The sequence below is a fragment of the Protobothrops mucrosquamatus genome, unplaced genomic scaffold, assembly GCF_001527695.2.
Source record: "Protobothrops mucrosquamatus isolate PMUCROS unplaced genomic scaffold, P.Mucros_1.0 scaffold2619, whole genome shotgun sequence".
Classification (NCBI taxonomy): domain Eukaryota; kingdom Metazoa; phylum Chordata; class Lepidosauria; order Squamata; family Viperidae; genus Protobothrops; species Protobothrops mucrosquamatus.
This window is the reverse complement of record NW_015388673.1, coordinates 64,333-76,758: the sequence shown is the minus strand read 5'-3', so window position 1 is coordinate 76,758 and position 12,426 is coordinate 64,333. Positions and strand designations below refer to the sequence as shown.

General features: G+C 37.5%; 1 protein-coding gene across 1 annotated transcript in view; it reads left to right on the top strand.

Moving 5' to 3' along the window:
• LOC107296057 (low-density lipoprotein receptor-related protein 2-like) overlaps nucleotides 1-12,426 on the top strand; it is a gene marked incomplete at its 5' end in the record, with an annotated part of 105,657 nt that overhangs the window by 29,887 nt on the left and 63,344 nt on the right. Inside the window, 8 exon segments of the mRNA XM_015825399.1 lie at nucleotides 136-338; nucleotides 1,589-1,729; nucleotides 2,366-2,569; nucleotides 3,529-3,721; nucleotides 6,052-6,177; nucleotides 6,795-6,925; nucleotides 7,744-7,881; nucleotides 9,669-9,950. Coding sequence (XP_015680885.1) covers nucleotides 136-338; nucleotides 1,589-1,729; nucleotides 2,366-2,569; nucleotides 3,529-3,721; nucleotides 6,052-6,177; nucleotides 6,795-6,925; nucleotides 7,744-7,881; nucleotides 9,669-9,950 — 1,418 coding nt within the window.

The window sequence follows — 12,426 nt, the reverse complement described above, 5'->3', positions numbered from 1 at the left end:
TGGTTGGATGTATCCTTTGTTTATAATTTCCTAGGTCACTGCTATGACATTTGCGTAGGAGTAAAGCATGATGAAATATTTGTAGCCTGTAACCTACTACTTTCAGTATTTCTAAAAAGAATATACCTTTAACAGGAAAACTGTTGCTCATGGAGGGTCATTGATTCCACATCCCTATGGAATAAGTCTTTTTGAGCATTCTGTGTATTTTACGGATTGGACAAAAATGGCAGTGATGAAAGCCAATAGATTTACAGATTCTAACCCACAAGTGATTTTTCAATCTTCCTTGCGTCCCTATGGAGTGACAATTTATCATGCTTTCCGACAGCCATTTGGTAAGTCAGATGATATAGGATTGCCAAAAGAGATTTTACACTATTCTTGTTATGACTTAACTGTTGGAAAGCATAGCAAAGATAACTGTGCTGCCAATGCATTAGTGAGGCCACAAGGAAAAATGTCAGATGTTTTTCTGCTTTTTTCTTCTCTGTTGTATTTTCTCCCTTCTATTCCTCTCTCCTTGATTCATGACCAGCAAATAGCTCTAACTATTGGTCTAAGAGTGGATCCCTGCCTAGGGTTTTTGAAATTAGCCCAAGGTCAGAGATATCTCTAGGCTGCAGGTAGTCCATCCCTGCCCAGTGTGAATTCATTTACTTCTATTGATTTATTCTCATTGAAAACAATGAGATTTCAATTACAGAATAGGCTAATTTGCAGTTAGGCTTCAGCAAACAGTGTACTCATGTGAAGCACAATTATTCTGATGAAACTACATTCCAAATAGAAAATAGTTCATTGGGAAAAATTGCAATTTTCTTCCATAAATGTCAACATATATTTCAAGGATTGACTGATATTTACAAAAAACTACTCTGATGCTGAGCACAAAGATTTCTTAAAACGATCGTCAGGGCTATCAATTTGAAAAAGAGAGACAGAATTGCTTAGAATTGGATTCCTAAGTAATCAAAGCAATGAATAAGCAACAGCTGATTGTGGAGCAATTCCAGGACAGTATGGTCAAAATCCCAGATTGAGAAAATCTATTTAAGCAAATAGGCTGTATTTACAGTGGAGTGAGTATATATAACTATGCTTGGACTGATACGTATGGTTTTAATGGGAATTGCAGATATGAAATACATTTTAGCAGACCTTCAAAGATGGCTTAAAACATTCTTTTTCTATTCACCCATTCCTCATTTAGCAACCAAGTTCAGTTCCAGTGATCAGATCATTAAGGGGAATAATTGCTAAATGCACACATAACTGAGAAACAGATATCTTGTGAAGATCACTGGTTGCTGCCATTTTATTCAGATAAAGTTCCAATGGTATGCCAATGTTACTGCCACTCCAGCATGCATTGTCAGGCATGCAAAATTTGGTTGTAAATGTACACATTGGTCAGAAAAGGATTTTTTAAAATGACCATTTGTCACCATTATATTTGCAAATGGCCACTGACTGAAGTAGTTGCTAATTAAGAAGTGGGTGTATACAAGAGAAATGTCAGCAAAATGAAAAACTTCACATAAATCTGATGCCATATGTTAAATGTATTAAATATATTGTTTTCCAGTAAGAAATCCTTGCGGTGTTAATAATGGTGGATGTGAACAGATTTGCGTTCTCAGTCACAGAACTGACAATGATGGTCTAGGCTACCGCTGCAAATGCACGTTGGGCTTTGACTTGCATGCTGATGGTCGACGCTGCATTGGTTAGTACTGCCATGGACACATGTTGCATAAAATCTCCATGGATAATCATATCAACTGCATTCTATTAACAGATGGTGGTGAACTTGTCTAAACCTTTAGAGTCTTCAAACTAGTGCCACGTGAATACTCACATGCTTTCTCAAATACCATTTTGCTTTTGAATTTGAAGGATGTATACATCTAATACTTGCCTCATTCATATCTTAATATCTCAGAAAGGCTAAGAAGGAGATAATAAAGTCTTTAGGCATATTTTTCCTGGGATTTAATCTAATAAAGTTAGTTGATTGATTTTAGAGGTACTCCAGTGAGTAGATGAGTCAATGTGTAGTAACTAAGGTTTCATAACTGAATGTATCTTTTATTATTTTTTTATCACATTTATTTACTACCTTTCTTCCATTATGGAAGTTATAGTAAAGGTTATATAAAGAACCTTTATGTACTTAGTTACAATTGTCCTCTTCTTTCATTTTTAACTGATTTTTTCTTTCTGCATTGTTCTTTCACGCTAATAGTTGCTTTTTGTATTTTTATAATTTCCATGTAATTAAGTTTTTAAGGTTTCTTTTTTTTTAAAAAAATCTGTTTTAGGTTTGCTGTGATCTTAAAATAAAGACTCTTTTCTCTCACAGCTGTGCAGCAGTTCCTGCTCTTCTCCTCCCAGTTAGCCGTGCGTGGAATCCCATTCAATCTTTCCACTCAGGAAGATGTAATAATTCCTGTAACAGGAAGTTCTTCATACTTTGTTGGAATTGACTTCTATGCCCAAGAGGACACTATATTTTATTCAGATACTACTAAAGATATAATCTATAAACAAAAAATTGATGGCACAGGTAATATTTACTTCGCTTGGACAGAAACAGAATTAATAACAATGTCATTATACTTCACAATAGTTGAAAGTCCATTTCTATATTAAATCCATGGTTTAGCAGATCTTCTTGTTCTAAGAAGGATTTTGCAGCACTGATTACATTATATTTGCAGATCACACTATGTCATGTTCTGGTCATCCTTATTTGGGTCCACACATGTCACTAATATGTAAGTCAGGAGTTACAATTTATAGTGGCTGATTTTATACATTATGCTAAGCTAGAAGGAAGCAGAGCGTTTGTGGCTGGCATATTCTGTGAATTAGTGCATGCGAAAGTTCCATGAAGGAATAACATTGAGTATAGGGTTGGACTATACGAGTTGGAAAATAAGAAGTATTATGTACTGTATGTTCACCACCTTGAGTTATAAAGTAAGAAACGCAGGATAAAAATCTAATAAATAAACAAACAAACAAACAAACAAACAAATGCACTAGGAAATCCTTCCTGTTCTGGAAGTTTTATTTTCTAAAACCACTGGATCAACCTTGTAATGGCTACATACAGTAGGCATGGAAGAATACATGGAAAAGTTTCAGCATTCCACAGACTGTTCCACTCGCTGAACTGTAAGTTAAAACCACTGAGTTGAGTCAACGTTGAACAAGATTGGGAAAAAAGGGGAAGGGGGAATTCAATGATTTATCAAGGCAATTTTGAAAAGTGTATCTTGATAGATTTGCTGTTTATAATTGGAATCTGCCTTATAGGGAACTCTATTATTGACCTCTCCAGTCCGTTTAATCTGCTGGTTGCAATTCTCTAGGATTTAATGCATTTAATGCATGCAGATCCGAAGCTTTGCTCATTGAGATACAGTCCTTATAATTTATCCTATTAAATTTGACTTTAAAAATGAAAGCGGGGAAGCAGCTCCTTCCAGTTTTGATGCATTGCTCTTTCCTAAATATCAGGTAGGGAAATCCTTGCAGCCAACAGAGTGGATGGAGTTGAAGATTTGGCTTTTGACTGGATCTCAAAGAATATCTATTGGACAGACTCTCGGTATCGGAGTATTAGTGTTATGAGGCTGTCTGATAAATCAAGACGAGCTATTCTTCAAAATTTGAATAATCCTCGATCAATCGTAGTTCATCCAGTTATTGGGTAAGTCTCAAAATTGAACATACTGTTCAAAAATACAACACAGTACAGTCTTCCTGTTATATTATCTCTTCTGAATGAAGGTGGTATAACATCTATCTGAAACTTCCCATTCAAAACCTCACACTCTGAGTAATGTTTTTACTTAATGTGTTAGTTTTTTTAAATGCAGGCTGTCCATAAAAAAAAAAGTGAATAGTCGAACAAATTATTTTCTCCCCTGCATTCTGTAGTACAGAAAAGTGCAGCTTGTCATGGCGCCAAGAAAAAGCAAAAGCAGAGTTGGTCTGGACCAAAGCTATGTTGGATTTAATATGGAATTAAAATGCAGTTAATGTGACTATTTTCCATTTGTTTAGTAATACTCCTTTCTGTTACTTTCATTTATACACTTTGGAAGCAACATATGGCAGGCTGTGAGAACCACAGTCAATGGTTTTGTCAAAACCATTAGGTGGTGCATAGATGGTACATTAGGACCCTTAAGGGTTCTCATGACTCATTTTCTAGCAGGATCTGTCGAATAGAATAGAATAGAATAGAATAGAATAGAATAGAATAGAATAGAATAGAATAGAATAGAAGCTGGAAGGACCTTAGAGGTCTTCTAGTCCAGCCCCCTGCTCGAGCAGGAGAACCTATACCATCTCAGACAAGTGACTGTCTAGCCTCTTCTTAAAAATCTCCAGTGATGGAGCGCCCACGATTTCTGAAGGCAAGCTGTCCCACTGGTTAATTGTCCTCATTGTCAGGAAGTTTCTCCTTAATTCCAGGTTGCTTCTCCCTTTGATCAGTTTCCAACCATTGTTTCTTGTCCTGTCCTCTGGTGTTTTGGAGAATAGTTTGACCCCCTCTTCTTTGTGGCAGCCCCTCAGATACTGGAATACTGCTATCATGTCACCCCTATTTCTTTTTCTTTAGACTAGTCAAACCCAAGTCCTGCAGCCGTTCTTTGTATATTTTAGTCTCCAGGCCTTGGATCATCTTCTCTGAACTTTTTCCAAAGTCTCAACATCTTTTTTGTAGTATGGTAACCAAAATTGGTTGCAGTATTCCAGGTGTGGATGATGTTGATATTATAGATGATATTTTAGAACCTATCATCTGGCTTCTGCTTATTGCCATGTGTTTTCTTGAAAACGTATTCCGTGTTTTCTGGATCGTCCTTAACATTCAGATTCAAGAGCCTCTCTTCTCCTTTTTTAAAAACCTCCTTCTGTTTATGCTTCTCTGTATCCCTCATCACCTGTTCTTCTGGCACCGATTCCATAATCCAGAGCAAAACACTAAGTGGTACAAAATCAGCACAAAGGGGGCTATTCAGCAGCTTTATCTGTAAAAACCAAGACATGTTTGTTCTGTGGTTTTATTCCTGGGTTGCAAAATAGCTTATTGCTTCAGAAGAGTTGCTCTTATCGCTGCCTTGTTATCAGCATAAATAGTTCCTACAGAAGAATATGAGTGTGCATTTCACTTACCTAAGCTCTGAGGCACAGTTTTGAGAGTGATTTCAGAAAGCAAAATCTCAGATTGGTTGGGCAGGCAGACCTCATGAGAGACTTATTGTCAGTATTAGTTACATGGCTTGGGGAAATTTTCTCTCATTCTAGGTTAAAAGACAGATTTTTTTTTTTTAATTGAAAGGGATTTTCTTTCTCCCCTTTTTCTGCTCTTCTTTCTCATAAAGGAATGTAAATCACTCCACCTGAAGACCAACTGTTTATTCTTGGTAATTAGTGGACAGGGCAGAGACACTCAAACTTGCAGCAATAAACAGTGAAATTTACTCAATCAATAGCAAAAACATTAGAAGTAACTCTGAAGCGATGTTTCATGATTTTTTAAAATGTATCCATTATGAATATAGTTGGTGTGCTCAGTAAGATGGTGATTGTTTCAGTTACGTTTTAATAATTTTAACCCTAGACATAAGAACAAAATAATTTCTTGCATGGGAATGTAAATATAAAGCATACAAGCTAATTTAAAACATACGTTAAGTGTCTAAACTGTCTCCTGTTAAAAAAAGTCTGAATGTAAAGAAGCTGTGCAAGCAAAACTAAAATGCAAATAGTGCTGGTGTCAAACTCGCCAGGTCACTTGACCTGTCACAACGTATCATGACTTTTTTTGCATTGCCAGAGCTGAGGTGGGCACAGCCCCCATATGATGAAACCAACCCGGTGGGCCGACAGTTTGACACCCCCCGAGCTAGAGGACAGCTTTTGTTTTAGGGAATTGGGCAAATACACTGAAAATATTTTTTTTCCAGAAAGGATACCAATATTTGCAGTATTATGTGCAACTCTAATGCATTTCCTTTTTACTTTCAGATACATATTTTGGACAGATTGGTTCCGCCCTGCTAAGATCATGAGAGCCTGGAGCGATGGATCCCATGCCTCCCCAATTGTAAACACGACACTAGGATGGCCTAATGGCTTAGCTATTGATTGGAGGTTCGGGAAAAAATAAAATAAAATAAGACTTTTTTGAGGAAATGTTCAATATTTGGACACTACAATAGCAAATGCAACTAGATTGTTATAGTTCTGTTTGAAGACAGCCAATTATTTTTGCGTACAGTTGAAAATCTTAAAATGAGCAGGGAAGAATTTCAAAAATCCAATACTGCAGAATCAGGTTATACTTTAGTTTAGCCCAGATTTAAAAAGGAGGGACATTTTAAATCAAGCTTTTGCTGATTGTAAAAAGCACAGTGTTGATTCAAAAAATGTAACCTTGGGGCATCACTGTCTATTCCAATTTTCTTGGCTTTACAGGAATCATGCTAATCTACTCCCTGTGTGGGTGTGCTTCTCAGAAAAAAAAATCCTTTAAACAAACAAAAACCCAGACCTCTCCAAATCAGCTAACTTGGTTACCAGAGAGCAAGCTTTTGGAGAATAGAAAACAATGGTTTATGAAGAACATTTAATGCAACCTTGTTTCTGACTTTTTAAAAATAATCTTTAAGATTAACAAAGACTGGCTGGGAATGATTTTGGTGCATTAATCCTAAGCCAATTTGGTGAGACGTGGATGACATTTCAATAAATATTATCTTTTCTTCCAGTTCCTTAAGGCTTTATTGGGTGGATGCCTTCTTTGATAAAATTGAGCACAGTACTTTTGATGGGTTAAATAGAAGGTCACTTGAACGTATTAGTCAGATGACACATCCATTTGGTCTTACTATCTTTGGAGGTGAGTACGACATGAAAACAGGAAAACTTCTCATTTTTTTTCACTGCGCAACAGTTTTCATGAGATTATAAATTGCAATACTTTAAAATGCAGATTCATGAATATCCATACAAGGAGCGGTTTGATTTGATTTGGAAGATATGCATGCAAATATTTGTTATATCCATGGTTTTTTTTAGTTAAAAGAAACTGTATATATAGAATTATTTTACATATAATCCTCTGTATTGTATGTATTTTTATGTATGTTAATATACATGATTGTTCACTGATACAAGCATATTTAATGCAGCAATCCATAGGTAGGTAGGTAGGTAGGTAGGTAGACAGGCAGATTCTTAAATGTATATTCTTTAAAATGCAATTTCCTTAAAAGCATGCAGTTTGGGACAGATATTAGGAAAGTTCATACATTTATTTGTCTGTTTTGAGCCACAGTTTGGTTTTGATGCGTCCTGTCCTTTCACTGAAAAAAGATCTGTCACCAAATTTCTTTTACGTCTCTAGCATAATGTAAAGAATACATTCAAGTTTTCATTTCCTTGTGAAACTAATGGGAAGCCAAGTAGAGCCTTTCCTCTTCTCAGGTGCCAAAGGAGGATAATAACACTGGGTACAAAAAAAAATCCCACTTCTAGGGGGATAAAATATTCCTATTTTTCCACCGCAGCCCAGGTGGCTGAAAAAAACAGTCTAAAGGAAAATCACTCTGGCCATGCAGAAGTTGGCTGTTCCTAGTTTTCCTTCCTTAAACAAATTGGTAATTCTGTCCTTCAAGCAGAATAGTAATAAGTTTTTTGTTTTGTTGTGGGTTGCAGCCTATGCCTACTTTACAGATTGGAGGCTTGGTGGAATAGTTCGAGTTCGAAAGTCTGATGGAGGAGAAATGGTGGTTATCAGGAGAGGAATCAATAATATCATGCATGTGAAAGCTTACAATGCTCACTCTCAAATAGGTAGGCTTATTTATTCACACAAAATAAGTAAGTGTACATGTATACATCTGTAAGTATGAAAGTACAGGTAGTCCTCGACTTAGGACCACAATTGAGTCCAAAATCTATTTTGTTAAGGGAGACATTTGTTAAGTGAGCTTTGTCCCATTTTACAGCTTTTCTTGCCACAGTTGTTAAGTGAATCACTGCAGTTAACTCGGTTGTTAATCTGGCTTCCTTATTGACTTTGCTTATCAGAAGGTCACAAAAGGAGATCGTATGACCTGGGAACATAGCAATGGTCGTAAGTATGAACCAGTTGCCAAGCATCTGAATTTTGATCACATGATCATGAGGATGTTGCAAAGGCTGTAACTGTGAAAAACGGTCATAAGTCACTTTTTTCAGTGCCGTTGTAATTTTGAATGGTCACTAAACAAACTCTTGTAAGTTGAGGACTACCTGTATCCTTTTTGATAACGTGATTGCATATTACAGTTCAACTGTTTGCAAAATTATGTTCGGGGGTATATAAGTTTTAGCTACGTTTTTTAGACAGGTCAGGAATTGTGTGTTCTTAATTCTGAGACAGTCAACCTTGCTACATTTTAACCTTGGTAAAACTTGGTATTTATTGCCATAGGCAGTTGTTAATATTAATTTGTAAACAGTGAGCTCACCAGTAGAGCTATTAATAAAGCAAAAAATCATATTCAATGATGACTATCCAATTTAGTACAGATGCTACTACTCAAAAATAGAACCAAACAAAGGCTAATAATATAGAGGAATGAAACAGATCTTGGTGTGTTTTTTTTAATTGTTGGAGAAATGATATGAATTTTGAGGGCCAATAGAGTTACTTCTTGCTTCTAGGTCTAGAACCTAGAAGCAGAAAAAGCTTGATTTTATTTTAGCCATTACATTTATATCTTTAAGCATAAATAAATTATTGATTCCACAAAAAGGCTAATAATGAGTTTCTGCTTTAGTTTTTTAACATGAGACCAGTAATTTCAATGACAGAGAGTAAAACAATCTAACGGCCCATTAGAAAGTCTGACTATGTGTGGTGAAGCTTTCTCTCCAATTAATGTACATAATAATACATAAGTGTGCTGGCATAGTCTCCTTAAGCATGTATATCAACCTCTCTTTGAAATCAGTGAACCTCAAGGGCCTTTACTTTTGATTGGGTTATACCAGTGATGGTGAATCTTTTAGAGACCGAGTGCCCAAACTGCAACCCAAAACCCACTTATTTATCGCAAAGTGCCAGGGCTGCATCAGCATTTGGTGCCCTCAGGGGGGCGTGGTCCACTGGGTGGGTGTGGCTGCAGTGATCATGGCAGACTGGGTGAGCGTGGCCAGGGCCAGTCCCTCGCCATCTCCGGGACATCCCCGGGGGGCCAATGCCGCTTGCTCACTCACTTCCTGCCCTGTCTCTTCCAAACGCCACGTACTCGCTACTCTGGCAAACTCTGCTGAGGCAACAGCGTGCGTGCCCAGACAGAGGGCTCTGAGTGCCGCTTCTGGCACGTGTGCCATAGATTCGCCACCACTGGGTTATACTTTCATTTTTTCTCATACACTGCTTACTTTATTCTCCAGTAAGAAATGTATGTATGTATGTATGTATGTATGTATGTATGTATGTATGTATGTATGTGTATGTGTGTGGGGGGTGGGGGGTATGTGTGTGTGTGTAGCTGAAAAAATAATTCATAATTTACCAACAGTCCATAACAAATAAATTGTTTCTCTGATCTTTCATATTTGGATATTTATTTTTCATGGTATTTTTGCAGGCTCCAACTACTGCAACAGAGCAACAAACCCTAACGGGGACTGCAGCCACTTCTGTTTCCCAGTCCCCAATTTTCAGAGGGTTTGTGGCTGCCCTTATGGGATGAAGCTGAGTTCCAATCAGATCACCTGCGTGGAAGATCCATCCAACGAACCCCCCACTTTACAGTGTGGGTCTTACTCCTTTTCTTGCGGCAATGGACGATGCGTACCCAGGTTCTATCAGTGTGATGGTGTGGATGACTGCCATGACAATACTGATGAACAAAACTGTGGATCCTTAAGTAAGTGTCACTTATAGCTCCAAAAATGATATTGTTCAAAAAAATGTGATAAGGATCCATGTCTGAAAGCATTGATATTGTTGAGTATATAAACAAATGATGAAAACAATTGTTTATCAAACGCCCACCTTCTAACATAGTGTGATGAGAATTATAAGGGTGCAAAGGTGAAAAATTGTGACAGATCTAACTCATGAGTAGTGATATATGCCATTTAAATACTTTGTCTCTAAGAGTNGGGTTGCCAGGTGTCCACTATTTGAGTGGACAGTCCACTTTTTTCACATTATGTTCACTATTTTTTTCCACAAAATAGTGGACATTTTTTTATTCAAAAGCTTTATGATGAAATGGTACGTAATCTAAAGCTGTACAGTCTACTTTTTTTACTACTTAACCCCCCCCCCCCCGCTTGTCCGCTATTTTTTGGAAGCAGACCTGGCAACCCTAGTTACTTCTTGCTTCTAGGTCTAGAACCTAGAAGCAGAAAAAGCTTGATTTTATTTTAGCCATTACATTTATATCTTTAAGCATAAATAAATTATTGATTCCACAAAAAGGCTAATAATGAGTTTCTGCTTTAGTTTTTTAACATGAGACCAGTAATTTCAATGGCAGAGAGTAAAACAATCTAATGGCCCATTAGAAAGTCTGACTATGTGTGGTGAAGTTTTCTCTCCAATTAATGTACATAATAATACATAAGTGTGCGTGGCATAGTCTACTTAAGAATGTATATCAACCTCTCTTTGAAATCAGTGAACCTCAAAGGCCTTTACTTTTGATTGGGTTATACCAGTGATGGTGAACCTTTTAGAAACCGAGTGCCCAAACTGCAACCCAAAACCCACTTATTTATCGCAAAGTGCCAGGGCTGCATCAGCATTTGGTGCCCTCGGGGGCGTGGTCCACTGGGTGGGTGTGGCTGCAGTGATCATGGCAGACTGGGTGAGCGTGGCCAGGGCCAGTCCCTCACCATCTCCTGGACATCCCCGGGGGGCCAATGCCGCTTGCTCACTCACTTCCTGCCCTGTCGCTTCCAAACGCCACGTACTCGCTACTCTGGCAAACTCTGCTGAGGCAACAGCGTGCGTGCCCAGACAGAGGGCTCTGAGTGCCGCCTCTGGCACGTGTGCCATAGATTCGCCACCACTGGGTTATACTTTCATTTTTTCCCATACACTGCTTACTTTATTCTCCAGTAAGAAATGTATGTATGTATGTGTATGTGTGTGGGGGGTGGGGGGTATGTGTGTGTGTGTAGCTGAAAAAATAATTCATAATTTACCAACAGTCCATAACAAATAAATTGTTTCTCTGATCTTTCATATTTGGATATTTATTTTTCATGGTATTTTTGCAGGCTCCAACTACTGCAACAGAGCAACAAACCCTAACGGGGACTGCAGCCACTTCTGTTTCCCAGTCCCCAATTTTCAGAGGGTTTGTGGCTGCCCTTATGGGATGAAGCTGAGTTCCAATCAGATCACCTGCATGGAAGATCCATCCAACGAACCCCCCACTTTACAGTGTGGGTCTTACTCCTTTTCTTGCGGCAATGGACGATGCGTACCCAGGTTCTATCAGTGTGATGGTGTGGATGACTGCCATGACAATACTGATGAACAAAACTGTGGATCCTTAAGTAAGTGTCACTTATAGATCCAAAAATGATATTGTTCAAAAAATGTGATAAGGATCCATGTCTGAAAGCATTGATATTGTTGAGTATATAAACAAATGATGAAAACAATTGTTTATCAAACGCCCACCTTCTAACATAGTGTGATGAGAATTATAAGGGTGCAAAGGTGAAAAATTGTGACAGATCTAACTCATGAGTAGTGATATATGCCATTTAAATACTTTGTCTCTAAGAGTATTCTCTATTGTCTTCTGGATGGGCTGGACTTCAGCTGACATTATTTCCTGCTGACACGGCATTTGGTCACACAGTAAGAAATTATGGAAGCTGCAATCCAACACATCTGGTCAGCCCAAGACTGGAGGAATATATTGTATGAAACATTCTAATGTGGATTCATAAAGTTACATTATATCAGAACTGATTTACAGTTTCTTGTTCTTGGTTTTAATCTTCATTTGAAAGTAAATGTTTTGGTTACATAAAACTTAAAGTATAGAGAACTAGAGACATGCAAAAATATTTGTAAATTGTTTTTAAGATTAAACTTTTCAGTTGAATGTGCTTGAGTAGGATTTTACAGTCCTTTTAGTTCAGCTTTTGATGATGTTTGCTCTTAGAATGAACAAAAACGCAGCTTTAAGAAAGTTTCAGAGCAAAGGTTCTGATAAGTAAGAATAATGAGAGGAGTTTGGACATGATGATAAATTCTGGGACTTGAGTTTATGACCAGAGATTAATGTCTTATAGACATTTCTCAGTGATGTCACATTTTAAAACTATTGTATTTTATTGAATGAAATTTTAGCTTGATGTTACTTACATCAAACA